General features: G+C 40.7%; 1 protein-coding gene across 1 annotated transcript; it reads left to right on the forward strand.

Annotated features, from left to right (window-relative positions):
- The first annotated feature begins 6918 nt into the window (after window positions 1-6918).
- Window positions 6919-18802, forward strand: pmp22b (peripheral myelin protein 22b). The gene is made up of 5 exons (XM_088323891.1): window positions 6919-7061; window positions 7378-7472; window positions 7598-7691; window positions 14767-14907; window positions 16240-18802. The coding sequence occupies exons 2-5, from the start codon at window positions 7395-7397 to the stop codon at window positions 16398-16400; spliced, it is 474 nt and encodes a 157-aa protein (XP_088180017.1). The 5' UTR covers window positions 6919-7061; window positions 7378-7394; the 3' UTR covers window positions 16401-18802.
- The last annotated feature ends 2849 nt before the right edge of the window (window positions 18803-21651 follow it).

The following is a 21651-nucleotide window of genomic DNA, read 5'->3' on the forward strand; positions in this document are numbered from 1 at the left end:
TTAAGCTCAGTGCTCGCATTCTTTCTTTGTCAGTCCGTCAACGAACCTCTGCCCCGCAAGACGTGGGTTTTGACTCGGTCCTGTTTCCTGTTGGCATTTCCTGTCTGGTATTGTTCCCGTTTATTTTTGTCTTGTTTAATATTGGTTTCCAGTTTTGTTCCAGTCTTTTTTTGTCCTGTTTATTCTCTCTAGTTTTCATTCCCGTCTAGTTTGTCCTGTTTTATTTCGATATCCTGTTTCTTTATCAATCCTTTCCGCTTGTCCTGTCCGATATCGACCCCATCTGTCCGAAATCTACTCAGGCAATTGGTATCGATCTCGTTGGCCTCTGGCTTCCTATCATTTCATGCCAGTCTGCTGCCTAACGTGCATGATTCCCCATTTCTCATAAAATAAAAGGCTTGAGTGAGAAACGTCCCGCGTTTAGCTCCTGATCCTGTTCCGGTTCTGGACAAATGTGACCAGGTTGGACTTGTAACTGAAGCTTTAATTCCTTCTTCGAATGGTATTAATTGCAAAAGTACAATAGAATGCATTGAGACCAATAAGTTCACAAAAACACAAACTTTATACAAAAAGGGGCAAGGGCTGCCGTCTGCCTCGCGTTCTGATTGGCTAAAAACAACGCCGTCAGATCTATTAATTGAATCCAGAACATGCCGTGACATCCCAGATTTTTTACATTTAAATATTTATTACAAATGGCCGTAGATTTGGTCCATTTGGTTGTATGCTCTGCGTCCAAGGCTCCACCCGCTAATGACCTTGAGCAGCTCTTAATGAAATTCAAAGGACGTCCTAGCGCATCCCTAGGATGCTCTTCCTCAGCAAAGAACGTCGGCCATGTTGCTTCGGTACAAACATGGACATATAAGGGATGGAAAACATTTAACGAGAGCCGGCGGCACTTTTAACAGCCGAAGGGACGCTCGCTCCCTCGCCGCTCCGCCGTAGCCTCGTCGGGCTAGCAGAGAGCACCGTCGTTCGGGCTCGCTCCCGACAAAAGCCTTGTTAGAGTTAGCGGCATGGAAACGTTCCAGGGATATTTTACAGTTTTGACCGCCCCGTGAACGTTTCCTGGAATTCCGCGGCGCTACGAGCGGAGATGTTTTCAGGAGAATGAGTCATATCGTAGTGAGGGGAGAGCCCGGAGCGGAAGCGGGCTAGCTAGCGCGGCGCGAAGCTTCACACGGGCCGTGAGTCACGGAGCTCGTGAGACGACCATTGACGTTTATGTTTCCTGTTGCCGTGGCGACCACATGACGAGTCAACGGGAAGGAGAACCCCCCTCCCTCTTACACTCACCCCGACATCATCGGAACGTTTTATACAGCGTGCTTGTGGGCTACCAATTCTTTGTTACATTTTATTGTTTTTCTATTTATTTGTATGCTATTCTATTTAAGCAGAAACTCTTATCTTTATGTGTTTTTGTTTTATATAAAAAAAGAAGAAATTATGATAAATGCTTTGGCACTGTTGATCAGTAAATATCTAGCCTCTGGGAATGATTTCAGTCAGACAAATCAGCACTATATGTCACGAATGGCTTTGATCAGATCTTTGTCCACATATCAAAGAGCCCCCAATTCCTCCTGTTGCTTCCTCTATTTAGAGATCAGACCCGAGTGACTGTATTTGTGTGATCAAAACAATGGAGACATCAAGCTTTGATATGTTCTTGCAAAGTCCTTTAAAGTTGCTTTAACTCCTGACTTAAAGCTTTAAAATTGTTCCAACTCTTTAAAACTTTAACTTAAACTTTAAAGTTTCCAACCTGCCTGGACTCCTGAGTTAAAGCTTTAAAGCTGCTTTTACATTTCAGTGAAATTGGGTTTGGAAGCACTAAAACTTTTAACTCTGCAGGAAAAGGTTTAAAACTTTAACTTAAATGCTAAAGTTTCAAATCTGCCTTGACTCTTGAGGTAAAGCATTAAAGTTGCTTTAACTCATAAGTTAAAGGTATAAAACTGCTCCAACTCTTGAGTTATATCACGTTCGGAGCATTGAAGCGAGAAACGTTTTAAAGTTTCAAACCTGCCTTGACTCATGAGTTAAAGATGCTTTAACTCTTGAGTTAAATCGGGTTAAGATGAATAAAACCTTCAACGCTGAGGTAAAAGATTTAGAACTGCTTTTACATTTGAGTGAAATCGGGTTTAGAGAATTAAAACCTTTAAATCTGAGCTAGAACTGAAATGTTAACCCTTCAAACATGCCCCGAGTTAAAGCATTAGAGCTTCAGAGATGTCTTGACTATTGAGTTAAAGCATTAAAGTCGCTTTAACTCTTGAGTTAAATCTCGTTAAGAGAAATGAAACCTTCAACTCTGAGGTAAAAGCTTTAGACCTTCTTTTATAATGAAGTAAAATCGGGTTTGGAGAATTTAAACCATTTACTCTAAGCTAGAACTGAAATGTTAAAGCTTCAAACATGCCTTGAGTTAAAGCATTAAAGCTTCAGACCTGCCTTCACTCTTGAGTTAAAGCTTTAAAGGTGCTTTAACTCTCGAGTTAAATTCGGTTAAGAGAATTAAAACCTTTAATTAAAAGCTCTGAGCTACAGTAGAACTGAAATGTTAAAGATTCAAACATGCCTTGAGTTAAAGCTTTAAAGCTTGAAATATTAAGGCTTCAAATCTCCTTGACTTGAGATAAAGTGTTAAGACTGCCTACAGCTTTTGAGTTAAAATATTTAAGCTTTTAAGTCCGACAAAAAAAAACTTTGACATTAATAGATTTTTTTATTATTCATTTTCAGTGTTGAGAACAACACTGTTCTATATACCGTATTTTCCGCACTATAAGGCGCACCGGGTTATTGGGCGCACCCCGAAAAAATAGTTTTTGGTCCTATTTTTGACATACATAAGGCGCACCGGATTATAAGGCGCTACAATGGGAACGTCGACAAAACAGTCAGATAGTTCAGTCCAACTTATTACCCCCTTAACATTCCGAAAGCTTGCAAAGACGCAAATACGTGTCGAGAACACGTGCAGATGCGGTGTCCGTACGATGTCACTCAAATGCATCGTTCCATCATTCGGAAGGTTAAAGTCTTGGGATTCAAGAAATGCCAACCATTCCTTAGTTTCTATTTTCTTTTTCCCTCGCAACTTTACTGTGCAGCCCTTTGAGACTCTTCGTGATTTAGGGCTGTACAAATAAAAATGACTTGACTTGACTTGACTTGCATGACAATAAACACTTGGAATTGAGTTTAATTTAAAAATAGACACTCCATTCCATCCATTATCTGCACCGCTTAACACAAAAACATAGAGTTCAGTCTGAGACAAGATACAGGGATAATATATAGCCGGAGTAGCTCACCGAAGACGTTGTGTTCATAATAATGTGCAGCCAATGTCCTCTTATATCCGTGAGTGTAGTAAATCCAGGAGAATAAAATATTTACAAATACAGTATAGTAAAAAATGCTTTCTGTATGTCGTCAACCACATGCTATACACATTCATCTTTTTCGGCCAATTGCAGGCTTTGTTTTGCCGTTTTATCCAATGCCAGCCTGTAAATGATAAAAAGGATCCGCCTCTTGACCTCCGAATAACTTTAGCCAATAGTGATCGATTCAACTGATGATTGACACATCTTTTTTGGCCAATTGCAGGCTTTGTTTTGCCGTTCAAGCCAATGCCAGCCTGTAAATGATAAAAAGGATCCGCCCCTTGACCTCCGAATAACTTTAGCCAATAGTGATCGATTCAAATGATGATTGACACATTGGTTAGCCAATGAAACGCCGGTAAATAAATCCCAGCATACACAGCGGACTACTTGGCGTTCGGGGTAAAATCTAGTCGGCGGCTGCAAGTTAGTTGGAAGACTTTGCGACTTAATGTTGATCCATAAATAAAAGGCGCACTGTATTATAAGGCACATGGTCAGCTTTTGAAAAAAATAAAGGCTTTTAGTCCCCAGTATCCTATATCGATCCCGCCTGTCTCGTCCCGTCCGGTATCTTGCACCAGTCTCCAGTATCCAGTATCGACCCCGTCTGTCTCATCCTGTCCGGTATCTTGCTCCAGTATCCGATATCAATCTTGTCTGTCTCCTCCTTTCCGGTATTGTGCTCCAGTCTCCAGTCTCCAGTATCCAATATCGATCCCGCCTGTCTCGTCCTGTACGGTATCTTGCTCCAGTATCCAGTATCGATCCCGTCTGTCCCGTCCGGTATCTACCCATGGATCCTGTATCGATCCCATCTGTTCTGTCCGGCCTCGATCTTGTCTGCCTCTGACTTCTCCGTCTCACTTCTTCCGCCCAGCGATCGCCGCATCCCTAGCGTTTGTCTTCACGCGCATGACTGCCTCATTCAAATAAAAGCTTGTGTGAAAACGTTACGCGTCTGGGTCCTCTGTCCGTGTGGGTTCTGACACTTACGGTATACCTTCATATTTGAGCATTGATTGATCAAATTAAAGATTGTATGCAACGGGATTCAAACAGTATTTATAAAGCTCCTAAAGAAAAGGCGGCTGAGGTCTGAGTTGCAACCGACTCATGTCGTTCGGGAACGAAATGTCTCTATGAACAGGCTCTTGGGAGTGAACGAAGGGAGCCAGCTACCCACCAATCAACACCTGGTTCCCTCTGAGATGTTTTTTTCTCTCTTATGATTGATCAATATGCATTTTTGGGGGATTCTTTAAATTTGTTGAGCATTAAAAAAAAAAATTAAATGTATTTTTATAAATAGTGAATATGTATTACCTGTATTTTTCAGTGTTTGTGTGCTTGTATAAGAATGTAATGTTTATTATTTTTTCTTGTTTTTAGCTCTCTTGTTTTACATTTTGCTATTGTATTTTTTATTTTATTTGTTCTATTTTTTCCTTTTAATATATTAAACTCATTTTATATAGTTTACTAATTGTTATTTTATGATATTGTTTACCGTTTATATTTGTTGCACTTCAAGTTTAGCATAGATTTGTTGCTTTAACATACAAGTAACGTAAAGTAAAGTTACTTTCTCTGGTAACTAGTTGCTTTTACGAAAGAGTAATTCGGTTACTAACTCAGTTAGTTGTTGGAAGAAGTAGTAAGTAACTATAACTAATTACTTTTTTAAAGTAACATGCCAAACGCTGTTTATTTCATTATTATTTAAAAACCATGGGCCTACCCAAATTATAACATTTTAAAAACTATTTTCCTTCATGAAAGACAGGATAGGCTTAAATACAATGAAAAACACTAGCTTAAATATAAAAAAGTAAAACAAAACAAAAGCGTCGGATATACTTCACTACTTTGAAATGGTTCAGTCCATATATATCCTAGCAGAGCCCTCACCCACCTCCTCGCTCCTCTTTCGCTCATCTAGGGTCACTTGCGGCATGGCGGCGGAGTCCGTGGAGGCTACAGGGTAATAGCCAGGGTAACAGGGTAATAGAGTATGTTATTATGGAAGCCCAAGAGTGCCAAAATTCAATTCAAAAATGAACATTCAATTGATAAAAAAAAACATCCGTTTGAAATAAAAAGCTGTTAGCAAAATATTTTAATTTGAATGTTCGTACAATTGAATTTTACATGTTGTGACTGAGGAGATCATGTCTCCCTCATGCCATGAGGCTCTTTAACTCCACCCTGGGGAGTAAAACATTAAACCCCAACCCCACATTTGCACATTACCCTATTCTATTACAGTGTGTATTTTTCGTAACACTATTTAACACAATATATTAGGTACAGGGCAGCACGGCGGCGCAGTGGTTAGCGCTTGTGCGGCACAGTTCATGTCATGGGAACCTGTCGTGGGTTCAAATCCAGCTCCAGACTTCCTGTGCGGAGTTTGTATGTTCTCCCCGTGCTTCCGTGGGTTTCCTCCGGGCACTCCGGTTTCCTCCCACGTTCCAAAAACATGCATTTCAGGTGAATTGGCCGGTCCAAATTGTCCATAGGTGTGAATGAGCGAATGAGTTGTCTGTCCCTGTGTGCCCTGCGATTGGCTGGCAACCAATTCAGGGTGTCCCCTGCCCACTGCCCGGAGATGGCTGGGATGGGCTCCAGCCCCCCCGCCACCCTAATGAGGATAAGCGGTACGGCTGATGAGATGAGATGAGAGATGAGATAGTAGGTACAGGGTTGGGTAGGGTTACTTTAACTTGATTACTTTCATTTACTTTTGGATTACTCCAATACCAAATATGCTAATACAAGACAAGAGAAACTAAATATGAATACAATTATGACTCACAACACGTGGTAAGCTTTCTCTCCTGGCTTTGATCTCCGGCAAAACGAACATAAAATGCGACAGAAACAGAATGAAAATAAATCCAAACAGCTTGACAACATCATTTTTGCCGTTCCATGTATTCCGTTACTCCCCAAGCCTGCACAAAATTTAGTCATTTTATTCATATTTAGTTTCTTTTGTCTTTTATTGGCATATTTGGTGTTGGAGTAATCCAAAAGTAATTGAAAGTAATCAAGTTAAAATAACCCTACGTGATTAGGTATTTTTGTATTCTATATCTATTATTATATTTTTAACACAAGGATACTGCTGGAAATGTGAATTTCCCTACGGGGATAAATAAAGTATCTATCTATCTATATCTATCTATCTATATCTATCTATCTATCTATCTATCTACCTATCTACTTTAAGTGAAAATGAAGAAAAAAATGTAACCAGCCGGACACTCTGACTGCTCGGCACCTCAAAATCTCGGAACCTAAAATCTCCCCTGGATGAAATATATATTTTTAAAGTCCTAAAATGCAGAAGTGTGGAACTACTACCCTAGCAAAACATTGCTTGCACATTGGTACACAAAGAGCTGGTTACCGCGGCAACGCCGCGCCATTACGCAGCGTGGTCCATATGTGGAAGAGGGGGGGCGGGCCACCCAGGGGCGGGCCCCTGCCTCTTCCATAATGAGACACTTTATAAGAGGCTGCCGGTTGACAGCAAAGCCGTCACAAGCTCTCGCTCCCCGGGACAACACTCGCCCTTTCGCTAACTCACAACCGCTTTTCTTTCCAAGACCCCCTCACTTTAGGAATAAGCCCTCACTTCTTTCAGTAAGTACTACTTCCTGTTGTTTATTCAAAGTTTGTGTTTCTATTCGTGTATTTTTTTAATATTTATTATTTAAAATATTTAATATGGTCATTTATAAAACTGTTTTGGTAGTTTTGCATGTGCTATTTGTTGCGTCATGGATTTTGTACTTGAGAAAAAACAAAAAAAAAGGAAAACAAGTGGGCGCGCTCGTCCGGAGTGTGCTGCAGTGACACACCCATGTCCCGCACGTTAACGCGCACGCGCACATACAAGCGGCTTTCTGAAGCAACCGACCCCCCCACCCCTTCTCCACTTTTCCTCTCGGTTCTGCAGAATCTTCCCAATCCAAGATGTTGCTTCTTCTCCTGGCCATCGTCCTTCTTCACATCGCCGCCCTGGTGCTGCTTTTCGTCTCCACCATAGTCAGCGTAAGTCCCGTGGGAGGGGCTGTGGTGATTTCTATTTATTTAAGGGGCGGGGTTAATCATGTAAACAATAAACACGTCATGGGAGTTGATTTCATTTGTTTTTTTTTCTGGTTTCTGATCCACAGGCGTGGAGTTCGAACGAGATCGGATCTTCGGACCTGTGGACCAACTGCTCCATCATCAATGGGGCGTACCGTTGCGATGGTGCCTCCACTGGAGGTCAGACACATCCCATAATTATGATTTTAAATAACAAGAAAGTCAATTAAAAATTGCATGATAATCTTTGGTGCCGATTTTCACGATAATCGTGATTATCACCGACGTTGAGGTGGCGTGGTTAAACAGTTTGACATTGACTTCACATTGACATAATTTGGATCAAGAATAGTCACTCATTCTGACATTATTGATATTATCAATACGATAATCGAGATTGGTGGTCTATACATTGACCTGTATTGATAAAATCCCGATAATCAACCACGTTGAGATGACACGATTAACAGTGTTGACATTGACTCACATTGACATTATTTGGATCAAGATTCTTGATTATTGATATTATTAACACAATCAAGATCGGTAAACACTGGGAGTGCACGTTGACAAGGATTGGTAAAGATCACGATTATCAGGGACATGGAGAAAACATAATCAACCATGTTGACATTGGCGTTATTTAGATCTGAATGAATTGTAAGATATTGTTAATTAATATCATTGATATTATAAACACGATCATCAAGATCAGTAAAGAAGGGGGAGTGCACATTCACATTGATCAATATAATCACGATTACCAGTGACATGGAGATGACACGATTAACCATGATGACATTTTTTTCACATTTATATTATTTGGATTAGTTTAATCCTTCAATTTTGATCATTAATATCATTAATACAATCGTCAAGATCAGTAAATCAAAGGGATTATACATTGACGTCTATCGATATAATCACGATTATCAGCAACTTCGAGATGACATAATTAGCCGTGTGACATTGATTTCACGTTGGGATCAAGATTAATCATTCGGTCTTGATTATTCATTTTATTGATATAATTATCAAAATCAGTAAAACTGCAGGTATCCACTGCAACATTGATTAATATAATCACGATTATCGGCAATGTTGACATGATTACCAGTGTTTACATTGACTTCTGTGGATCAGGATTTCTGATCCAATTTGTATTATTGATATCATTAGTACTATTATCCAGATAGTTAAATCAGCAGGAGTGCATGTTGATATTGATCAATATAATCATGATAATCAGCGATGTTGAAGTGACACTATTACCCATGTTGACACCAACTTCACCTTGACATGATTTGGACATGGATTAATCATCAAGTCTTGATAATTTACCATATCAATACGATTACCAAGAACTGCAAAGCAGCTCTAGTGCAGGTTTAAACCGATATATTTTTTATATGACACGATAACCGTGATGACATTGACCTAACATTGACGATCTTGATGATCGTAATCGGTAAACAAAGAGGAGTAAACATTATCATTGATTGTTTTAATCCCTATTATTAATAATAGTTAAACGACACAGTTATGTAGACATATTTAGATTAAAATCAATCATCCAATTTTGATAAATGATATTATTAATATGATTATCGATATCAGATAATCAGTGGGAGTGCTCATAGACCCATCATTGTCATTATTTATATCTACATTTTAAAAAATACTGATGTAATTATAAATATACATTGCTTTGACAGATATACATATTAATATGATAATCACGGGAATTGTGTCCCGATGAATTAACTTTTTAGTTACATTTACGTTAATTCGATCTCATCAGTAATGCAGAAATGTAGTATTATAATTATAAATGGAACACAATTTCGAGGATTTATAAATGCTTAGTATGATTATCTGGAGCATTAAAATAGTTTGCGGATCATGATGATCAGTCATAACAAGAAATAGGATGATATTTGGCTTTATTATTATTATTTTTAATACAATCATCAGCACAAAAGGACAAAATATGGTAAAATACTTTGAACGATTAATGTCATGATCGTCATAAAAATAACTGAGGATCGTAACGATCATTCGACGCCCGTTTGTTTTATTATCATAACTATCATTAGTAAGAACTTATACGTGAATAGTATAAAGATACACAGCATTAAAGGAGTTTTAGGTCGAAATGATTATTTATATCAAGGAATAGGAGTATTATCATAAGTACTATCAATAATAAGGACCAACTTATAGATACTTAGTACGACGAGCGGCAGTTTTAAAAGAATCACAGATCGTTTTACGATACCAAACTCTATGTAACATCCTACATGCTGACATTTCTTGTGTAAATTTTGTGTAAATTATAACGATAACCTTATCCTCCTTGTTTTATAACCTTACCTTCTCTGTTCCTTTTATCTTCTTGGCTTTTTTACCTCACTGTGAATGTGTGAAACTGGAGTGTCATGCCCAATTTTGTTGTCACAATATGTTAACCCATTTTGTAACAATGACAATAAAGGTATATTCTATTCTATTCTATTCTAATGATTAGCTCGAACAACAAATAGGACACCCGTTTGCATTAGAATCGGTATTCAAGGTAAAAAAGGGGAAAATAATGCAGGATTTACACATGTAGATCGGAAATTGGAGGCCCAATCTCAATGTTTTTATCACTATCATCGGTAAAAAAGGCGAAAAACATCGAAAACTCCTCGATAAGTGATGCTTTGCAGGAGTTGGTAAGGATTATTTCTAACATGACTCCGATCATCCGTGAGCGTGCCGTGGAGGGCGTGTGCCAAGATGACATGACTAATAACACAAATGGATTCTGCAGCGTCCTGCAGAGGACAACGCCGTGGCGAGGGCGTGTCGGGGTTGCCCCCCCTGGCGCCATCTAAGGGAGGGAATGCGCCAAAGGCCGGGCCGCTCGTATAAATAGTCACTGGCGTGATGTCCATATTCAGGGTCCCGTGTGCAGAGACGGCGTGGTGACCGGTCCGTTTGGGTGGGGTTGCGGAAGAGGAGGGGTCGGAGTGGGGGTCTAGTCTGGGGGGGGGAGTATTTTAAGCATGTTCGTGTGCATGTGTGTGCGGGTCCCGCCCAGTGTTAGAACGTCGCGTCCCATCTTAGCCCGCAGTGTCCAGAAGGACAATTTAGGGAGGCAGCAGCTGCACTAGATTTATATAGCATGTGTATGCCTGTACCAACTATGGAACGTGCGGCACATGTTTTTTTTCATGTGTTTCTTTTTTTTTTTCAATTTGCAATGATGTCATTGGTCCAGATCGGGCCAAGCTGGCCAGGCAGTGTGTTTCGTCAAGTACTCTGTTTGCTTTCACGAGGTCCCGTGACGTTCGCTGTTTATTTTAGCGTGTGTGTGTGTGTCGGTGGGTAGCAGATGACAGGAAAATGAGGAGGGGGGAGCTCCAGGGCGTTGCCAGGCAGGGTTGTCCACTGAAAAGTCACAGCAAAAGCCTTTTTTTAATATAGTACCAATGCAAATTGAGTTGATTTGATGTTTTGTGGTCACCGTGGAAACAGAATGTTGAGAGGTGGTCTGGGAGGGGGTCTAAGGAGGCAGGGACGAGGTGGCAACCATCGGCTTGATTAAAGATGGGGTGCGTAGTCCTTAAAAGGTTTCAAATGAAATATTTTCTCTATTATGTATGTGTTAAAAATGTTCAATTGAGTTCAAAGAGCCTTTATCAATATTTTCCAACGCGCCTATCTGCTATTATTTTACTTTTACCCTCGGTGTTCGGCCCCGCTGGAGTTAAGAGGGCGAGGTGGATGGGGGAGGAGAGTGATTTCATGCGTGTGGTTGCGTTTTTCTTTGATTCCAGAAAGAAAATGATGAAAGTAAGAAAAGGACTGTTTCAAATACAGTCCAAATGCTAACCCAACCCCCAAAAATGATGAAGAAGGAAGAGTTTGGAGGATTGAGGGGGAGGAGATGGATTTCATGCGTGTGCTTGCGGTTTTCTTTTATTCTAGGACGAAAATGATTAGAGTAAAAAAAGGACTGTCTTAAATACAGTCCAAATGCCAACCCAAACCTCCAAAATAATGAAAAAGGAGGAGTTTGGGGTTGGAGGGGGATGAGATGGATTTCATGCATGTGCTCGCAGTTTTTTTATTCCGGGACGAAAATGATGAAAGTAAGAAAAGGACCGTTTAATACAGTCAGAATGCCAACCCAAAACCCAGAAATGATGAAAAATGAATAGTTTTTGGGATTGAGGGGACGCAGATGGTGTTCGTCACGGTTTTCTTTTATTCTAGGATGAAAATGGTGAAAGCGAGAAAAGGACTGTTTCAAATACAGTCCGAATGCCAACGCAAACCACTAAAAAAGCTGCAAAATTAAGAGTTTATTCGAGCGCTTCTAAGAATTTCACATACTTGCACACGCAACAACAGAGACTGCAAAGATGATTTTAGCAAGAAGATGGCGTCAGCAAGTAGAATATTTTGAAGTTACGGCCACACCACCTTTAAATACTTTCTCTATTAAGTATGTGTTAACAATGCCCAACTGGGTTCAAATAACCCGTATGCTTTGTTTTCCAAAGCTCCCATCTGCTTTTATCCCTTGTTTAGCAATGGTGTTTGGGGCAGAACACCTTAGGTAGGAGAAATGGGGGATAGGGGAGTGCTTGGAACTGATTTCATGCTCGTCCCCACGTTTTTCTTTTCTTTCTATTTGTTTGTGTTACATAAAAACAAAGAAAGTAAGAAAAAGCCTGCTTTAAGTAGGATCCAAACGCCAACCCAAACCTCAAAAGATGAAAAATTAATTGAGTTTAATTGAGCATGTCGAAGAAATGCAAGTACTTGCACCCGCATCATGAACAAGCTGACAGAGGCTGCAATGATAAAATAAGCCAGAAGATGGCGGCAGTAAGTCAAAAAGTTCTAAATACCGTACAGCTCCTTTAAACACTGCTCCTTCATTGCAGAAAAAAATACAATAAATTTAGTCTATAAAGGTAAAACTTAGTGAGGTTAGCAATGGTAACACCTATCCAAAAATGTTGAGGAGTTGGCTTGGAGGGGGTGGCGAGGGGTGATAGCCATATGTTTATTCAAACACTGCTTCTTTATTGTAGAAAAAAAAGAAAAAAAACTAACTCTAGAAGGTAAAGGTCAGAGAGAGAAGGTTAGCAATGCTAATACCTAGCCACCTGGCAAGGGACTGAAACATACTTTATCCCTAACTGTTGTATATAACTCTATGCAACATTAGCAATGCTAACATGTAGCATCATGATGAATCCAAGTCCGGACTGCAAAATCTGTTTTGGAAGGTAATGGTAGAAATGCTAATACCTGCTGAGGAGTGGGCTGTGTGGGGGAGTGAAAAAGGTGGAGGCAAATGGCATATGCCAACAATTCTTCTTTATTGCAGAAAGGAAGTTACATGAAATTTAGCCTGGAAGGCAAAAAGAAAGGTTAGCAATGCTAACAATTGGCCACCTAGCAAAGGGCTGAATAAAACCATATCCCGAACTGTGTTGTATAACTGTATGTAAGATTGACAAAGCTAACGTGTTGCATCGTGATGAATCTAGAAAGTAAGACTTTAGCCTAGCATGCTAACATCAGCTTCTAAGTTTTTTTTTTTCAACAAAAAACAATCTTAAGAGCATTTGATTTACTAGGAGATGACCCTTTTAAAATAAAATTATAGAGAACCTCATGCTACATTAGCTTTCTAAAACAGATTCCGGGGGAGGTTTGGAATTAACGCAAAATTATGTCGGACTTCCTGTGTCTTGAAGAATTACCTTCATCTGATTTCAAATTAATATTGTGAAAATAACAATGCTTTTATTTTCTTGACAAACCATGCAAGGTTAATCTTGTGTTTGGCGTGTCACTTCCCGCCTAGCGAGATGGATGGGATAAGCGAGGAAAGCCGACACCCTATGGCTATAAGCTGCGCGTCGGCCATAACGCGCTCGCCATAGATTTTATTTTGAAAGGTAATCATAAGATGGTTGCCGGGTGGATTGTTCCGTCTGTTGGCCTTTATACACATGGATGCTTTTTCCTTCCTCGACTGTCAACACGGGACATTTTCCCTTAGCGTTGACGTAAAAACACATGAATTAATCTTGGCGCTACAAGGCCAAACAGGATATAACTTTTGATAAGCAATGATTTTGTTGGATCGCAAGGTTGCTGTGTGTAAGCGATATTTTACTAAACACAAAAGAAAGTCATCCAAGAGAAATTTTTCCCATGATCATGCTAGGTCGCTAAATGACAAAAAAAAATGTTTTTAACATTTTTAACCGCTAAGTGGCTACCGGTTATCTTCGATGTACTACAAAAACAATTACAAAAAAAACTGTCTTTATTATAAAAGGATTTTTGCCAACTGATGTTAGCATGACACAAAATACGCTAAAATACATTCTTGTGACACTGAATTTTTGATATTTGTCATGATGCTACATGTTAGCATTGCTAAAACCATTTCCAAGATTTCCTTGTTCTAAAAAATACTTGGGGGAAGATGTGACCATGATGTAAATTGCTCTAAGGTCAAATTTCTAGCAAAGGTCTGAACTTCCTAGATTAGTGATGATGCTACATGTTAGCATTGCTAAAAAGATTTGTAGGATTTTTTGTTCTATGGTGGCAGATATTAGCTTGAACTGCGCTGAAGTAATTTTCTCAGCAAGGGTCCAAACTTTATAGGCAATGCTACACCTTAGCATTGCTAAAAACATTTTCTACAGTCACATTATCAGCTATGGTCCGAACTGTCCAGGATTGTCTTGATGCTACATTTTAGCATTGGCAACGTTGCCTATTTTAAGAGCTGTTCGAGCATCTACCTTAGAGGACAGGAGACACTACTAAAACCATTGTTACTGCATAGTAAGAAAATGACAGTTGTATCAAATATTTTGACTGTGTTTTATGGTGATGCCGACCTGGAATTCTGGGAAATTCTGAGCATCTAAGTTAATGGACTCTCGTGTTTTGGCCTTGAAGGTTTCATCTTGTCTGGATCGATGTTGAGTCGCCGGTTCTGATGCTAGGGTGGGGGGGAGTTTCAAGAACAAGATATGTTGGCTAGCAGCATCATCATGAATCCATTACAACCTCCCTGAAGAAAACATACTCTGGACAGCCCCACCCCCCTCAACGTTGTTTGCTCGCCACCCTCGTTACAGCTTTAATGACGGGCGATTATTCCTCTGCAGTATCCGGTGACCGGCCTGTTATTGATTATGTCTCCGCTTGCGTTTTTTATGTCCAGAGTGGATCCAGGCAGTCCAGGCCCTCATGATCCTGTCCATCATCTTCAGCTGCCTAGCGCTCTTCCTCTTCTTCTGCCAGCTCTTCACCCTGCAGAAGGGAGGACGATTCTTTATCACCGGAACCTTCCAGATCCTCGCCAGTGAGTAGAAACCATGAAACCAATGCAAAGACTAAACCAAGCCTGTTGTCCTTTTGTTGTACAGTAACTTTAGATAGCCTTGCAAAGTCTAGTAATACCAATTATCACAAAGGTCCAAGGTCTCCACTGTTTTGAATGTTTTTTTCCATGGTTGAACATGCTCAAAAACCCTAAATGTGGATTTCTAGGAGGAACTTAAAGGTCCTTACCAGATCTGCATCTTCGTAGACTTCATAGTTCTAAAGCTATACACGGTTCATTGCATTATATATTGTCTGGAACCTATATCCGAGAACCACCACGTTGACAAGTTCTAGTCGAACATATCGGAAGGCTTATGGATCCTGGATCAGCCCCAGTGGACAAGTCCAAGTCATACCCTGTGTAGATCACACAAATTAAGTGACAGGGTTATAGAATGGTACGGACTTTAGACCTTGGTCATGTTCTAGTCGTCGGTTTGGGCCAAGGCGTAATCTAGGTCCGATATGCTCAGAATACCTCATCAATTAGGGCTTCAAAGAAAGGGTCTGAATAGTGTAGTCTAGTTTTGTAAGAGTTTGTAAGAAAAAGACTGGACATAGTTTAGTTTTCTGGAGGTTTCCAAGGAAGAGAGGGTAGAGTTTATTCTAGTTTTTGGGGGGCTTGTAAGGATGAGTCTGGACAGTCTGGTCTAGTTTTCTGGGGACTCCTAAGGAAGACCCTGCATATGTAGTCTAATTTCCAGGGAGGTTTCTAAGAAACACTGTGGATAGTGTGGTCTAGTTTTCTGGGGGCTTCTAAAGAATTTACCTTGGGTAGGTAGTTTAGTTTTCTGTGGGCTTATCGGAACGAGCCTTTATAGTCTAGTCTAGATATCAGAGAGCTTCTAAAGAAAAGTTTATTAGTGTTGTCTAGTTTTCTTGAGGCTGCCAAGAAAGAGTCAGGACAGTGTAGTATATTTTTCTGAGGGCTAGTCTAGTCTAATTTTCTTGGGGGCTTCTAAGAAAGGGTATGGATAGTTTAGCCTTGTTTCCTGGGGGCCTTTAAGCAACAGTCTAGACAGTCCAGTCTAGGAACCTGCAGAGAATCCAAAGGTGACATGAGGTCCTCTGAATACTGCAGCTCCATAAATAGCCTTCTGACCAAGACCTAGTCATGGGACTGGTTCAATATGACCCCAGGTTTTGGTATGCGCCTTTAACACCCAGACCGAGAGTTATCCAGGTAAATCTGAGTGAGGGACCGGACTTTGAAACTGCTTTCATTTGTTGTCTCTTTGGTAGACCTCCATTTTAGGTACTAGGGCCCTATTTATTTTGTTTTTAACTTTTCCTGCCAACCTTTCTCCAGGTTTGTTCGTGATGAGCGGGGCTATCATCTACACGGTGATGAGTCCGGACTGGGTGCCTGAGACGGACGCTTTCGGTTACTCCTTCATCCTGGCGTGGGTGGCCTTCCCCTTGGCACTTATCAGCGGCCTCATCTACGTCATTTTGAGGAAGCGAGAATGAGCGCCCCCCTGCCGTCGTTCCTCCACCGCCGCCGCCTACTGACGTCATACCTCCCCCTCGCCAGCTTCGCCGACGCCCCCCGGGCAAACCCACCGCGTCTCCGTTTCAAGATGTATATAGTATCTATGGTTTAAAACCTATTTATAATGTAACACTTTTACATACGTGTACATAGTTTTTTGCGTTGCTTTGTCACGTCAGCTCAGTTAGCTTAAGTGCCTCAGCGTTGGTTTGTTTTTCCTCGTTTGTTTTGTTCTTTTTTTGCCAAAGGATTAACGGATGATTAACCAAAGTGCATGTTTTAAAAACAACTAGAAGTTAAGCGAGATGTTTTCGTGTGTGCGCGTGTTTAGCTTCGTAATAAGAGTGATAAGCGAGCCGAGAAACAAAAACCAAGAGATAGATCTGGTCCTTATTTTCTATGTTTTAAGCTTTTTATATATATTTTTTTCGACAAAAACAAAAGATGGTGCTATCATTCTATCGGAAATATCTATCATTCCTCTTCCATCGCCACACCCGTGGGTCGGTCGGTGGACGTCGGATTTCAATCCATTTGGACTTTCTGTGTTACGTAGTACGATGCCGTGACGATATATATATATTCCGCCGCCTGCGCTTCGCATAATTGTCTTTTCGTCTTTTCTTTCCGTAGCGGCTATACCACTGTGTATGTACGACTGATAACTTCATATGCAAATTAGATGCAAACGAGGCCAAGCCGACTTGACGCGTACTTGAACTCGACCGCGCGTCGTGTAGTTATATTTGCGCCTTAAAGAGACAGTGTGTATTATTTAGAGCCTCCTAGTGGTGAAATAAAAATTGTCAAGTCATGTTTATTTTTATAGTCCCTAATCATAAGGAGTCTCAAAGGGCTGCACAGACCACAGACTATTGCAATCTACAGCCTGTTATTACACCATCACCTGATCTAAAACCTACATGAGGACAAGGAAAAAGCAGTGGCAAACCTGATTGCTCTGGGTGTCCTAAATCAAAATACTTTTTACTTTTATGGCTCAAAAAAAAGTTCACAAACCCTGCTTTAAAGTGTCTGTAGTTTGTGTTCTTCCTTGTGCTATGTCGCACTCGTTTTTTGTCGTTCTACACCAGGGATCAGCAACCTTTTTGAAGCTGAGAACTGCTTTTTGTTACCAACGCAGAAGGCTACCAATTTGATATGCTTTTCTAAAATAACATTTTATTAAATTCATTTATTTAAAAAACACAATATAGATTTTTTTAAAATGATCTAAAATACTCATATGTGAAGAAATGGGAATTCATTTTACATAACACAGGTCTCACCTAGAGGGAGCTGACATAATTTTCGGCCATCTTGCTGCTACAGTTACCCAAAAATGTTGCAAAAGGCTGGACAAAAATTAAAACCGGTGCGGTTTGGTCACTTTGAGTCTCCGTAGTAAGTAGTATAGTTCTTTGTGCTTTTTAGCACTCGATTTTGGTCGCCCACAATTAAGTGATCGAATAATACACACTGTACCTTAAGTCAAAGGTAGTAAGTAGGGTGATTAAGCTAGCCTTGCAATAGTTTTTTGTAAATCTAAAGTGTTTCTCTTAATACTTTTAATGCAAGGTATTACTTAAAGGGACAATGTGTAATATTTAGCACCTCCTAATGGCAAAGAAGAGATCATTCATGATAAAAAAAAACTTCAATTAAAAACTGAGCGAAATTCATGAACTTTCATACAAACATGCATTTAATACGCTTTCACTTTCTTTCATGAACATTGCTGACCTAATTGTCGGCCATTTTGCTACTAAGGGTACGCAAAGACCTTGAGAACGGCTAGGCAAACAAAAACGAGTCTCCGTAGTTTGTATTCTTCCGTGTGCTTTTTAACGATCGCACAACACAACACAGTGATATCTAGTGGTCAAATAATACACACTGTGCCTTTAACTCTATCCCCCAAAAAATCGTGATTAGCTAGCTAGCGCTGATGTATTCTGCCAAGAAAAGGGACTGAAGCACTAATTACTTGATGCATGATGGGAAAAAAACGATGTCACGCACCCGAATCGCATGCGCACACGACGCGAGAGTAAAAGTGAATTTGCGACTATTATTGTATTAATCTGTGAGCTGATTATAAAACGTACAACGAAGCTGCCGGCACGAGTGAGCGCGGAGCGGCAACCACATTGCATAATATACGGAATACGAGTACGTATTTCGTATAATGTCCAGCGTGGGTCCAGTTAGAAGAGAAGAGGCGCTCTGATGACGACTGCCCGGGCATTTTGCCGCCCGTGCTTTGTGTGTGCGTGTAATGTCTCATGTTTACACCCGTTGTGTAGCAGCGTCCGCCGTGTTACCAAAGCTAACTGTGACTTGTAGCGTAACCAATAAAGAGGACCTCTCTGACCACCAATCGCGTTTTACTTTTGTTTCGGTTTTCAAACAGGGATAACGGATTTCATATTTCATATTTTTTCTTACCGTAAAACAGCTCAAGCAATACATACAGTGAAGAAAATAAGTATTTTAACACCCTGGTAATTTGCTATTTCCCCCCACATAGAAATCATGGAGGGTAGGTGCATGTCCTCTGTGAGAGAGATAAACTAAAAAGAAAAATCCAGAAATCACAATGCATGATTTTTTCAACAATTTATTTGAGTGATATAGCTGCAAATAAGTATTTGAACACCTGTGTACCATCTAGAATTCTGACCCGGAAAGACGTGTTAGTCCACCCATTAGAAGTCTACCTGCACTCCATGTATCATCCTGAATCAGATGCACCGGTTTGAGGTTGTTAGCTGCATAAAGACACCTGTCCACCCCATGCAATCAATAAGACTTTAATTTGTAACATGGCGAAGACCAAAGAGCTGTCCAAAGACACCAGAGACAAAATTGTACACCTCCACAAGGTTAAAAAGGGCTACGGGGCAATTGCCAAGCAGCTTGGTGAAAAAAGGTCCACTGTTGGAGCAATCATTAGAAAATGAAAGAAGCTAAACATGACGCTCAATCTCAATCGGAGTGGAGCCCCATGCAAGATATCACCTTGTGGGGTCTCAATGGTACTGAGAAAGGTGAGGAATCAGCCTGAACTACACGACAGGACTTGGTCAATGACCTGAAAAGAGCTGAGACCACCGTTTCCAAGGTTACTGTATGTATTACAATAACACGTCATGATTTGCAATCATGTACTGCACGAAAGGTTCCCCTGGTTAAACCAGCACATGTCAAGGCCTGTCTTAAGTTTGCATATGGCCATTTGGATAGTACAGAGGAGTTATGGAGAAACATTTGTGGTCAGATGAGACCAAAATAGAACGTTTTGGTCATAATTCCACTAAGCGTGTTTAGAAGAAGAAGAATGAAAAGCACAATCGTAGAACACCATCCTTACTTTGAAGCAAGGGGGATGGTAGCATCATGCTTTATGGGTGTTTTTCTGCACATGAGACAGGACGAGTGCATTGCATTTATGACAGGATCACTTGAGCCGTGTATTGTGAGATTTTGGGGAACAACCTTCTTCCCTCAGTCAGAGCATTGAAGATAGGTCGCGGCTGGGTCTTACAACCTGACAACGACCTGAAGCACACAGCCAGGAAAACCAAGAAGCATATCAGGATTTTAGCATGGCCCAGCCTGTCTCCAGACCTGAACCCAATCGAACATCTTTGGAGGGAACTAAAACTCAGTGTTTCTCAGCGACAGCCCAAAACCCTAACTGATCTAGAAAGGATTTGTGTGGAGGAGTGGGCCAAGATCCCTCCTGCATTGTGTGCAAACCTTGGTGAAAGAGTACAGGAAACGTTTGACCTCTGTAAGAGCAAACAACTGTTTTTTTTCCTTAATTCACATGGGTCCACCGCATTAGTAACTGAAATTTTCGCGTCATATCCGTCTGTCTGTTTTTGTGAGAGTTTCTTTATGATATGGGTCACCCTGTCTTCTTATAATGGCTTTAAAAGTATTAGACGTTGGATGAAATTTGCCGGTAAAGTGGTGTAAACAGCTCTTTGCCATTAAAGATGGCCGCCTCGGAGGGGTCAGATGGTCTCTGGGAACTAAGTTTTTTTTTCTGATATGCGCGAAGGGATACCAGTCCAATATGCATGTCTAAAATTGCATGTTAGTACTATGTTATTCCCAGGTTGTATGTAGGATAAAAAGTGGTCCAGACACCACTTTGGAGATCCCTGCTGCAGAAAAAATATCCCTAAAAAGTCAATGAATGCCAACAAATTCCTTGATTTGAACACAGGAAAATGAACTAAAAACCACTGAGTGTAGTATAAAACCCTTAAAATAAATGAAACACGATTGATTCATATAGAATGCTAACAGAATGTCTTGCTTTAAATCAATTTAAACCCCTAATGTGCTGTATATAGGAATTTCCGGTTGTCTAAAAATACTTCAATTATTTAAACCTGTCGTGGGTTCAAATCCAGCTCCAGACTTCCTGTGTGTAGTTTGTATGTTCTCCCCGTGCTTGCGTGGGTTTCCTCCGGGCACTCCGGTTTCCTCCCACCTTCCGAAAACATGCATTTCAGGTGAATTGGCCGGTCCAAATTGTCCCTAGGTGTGAATGAGCGAATGAGTTGTCTGTCCCTGTGTGCCCTGCGATTGGCTGGCAACCAGTTCAGGGTGTCCGTGTCCCCTGCCCACTGCCCGGAGATGGCTGGGATGGGCTCCAGCCCCACACCCCCAATCCCCCCCCCCCCCACCCCACCCCCCGCGACCCTAATGAGGACAAGCGGTACGGCTAATATACATATACATACAGATAGATAGATAGATAGATAGATAGATAGATAGATAGATAGATAGATAGATAGATAGATAGATAGATAGATAGATAGATAGATAGATAGATAGATAGATGGATGGATCATGTAGAATTATGCAGAAAACGTATAAAAATTATGGTCAATGGTGTTGAATGTTGTAAAAACCTCTCAACTAGGCACCAAATCCATTTTCCCATCCTTTTGCAATACCGCCATCGAGTGGTTAAGACTGCTCAGTGCAACAGGGCGGACACAACACCGTAAAAGGAAAAGGCACTGCTCCCATGCGGCTATTTGGCAATATTACACCCTAATTCCCACAACCCAAGAGAATTGAGTCGTTGAGAGGTCTCATCTGGTTGATTCCATTGCCCCTGCGGCATTAACTCGCTCAGTGATCGATTAGACCGGTCTGAATTTGTTACTCAGGTCTCATTTGATACTCAATTCATGGTCATTAATG

Source organism: Urocampus carinirostris, chromosome 19, assembly GCF_059441175.1.
Source record: "Urocampus carinirostris isolate Australia breed hairy pipefish chromosome 19, RoL_Ucar_1.0, whole genome shotgun sequence".
Taxonomy (NCBI): Eukaryota; Metazoa; Chordata; class Actinopteri; order Syngnathiformes; family Syngnathidae; genus Urocampus; species Urocampus carinirostris.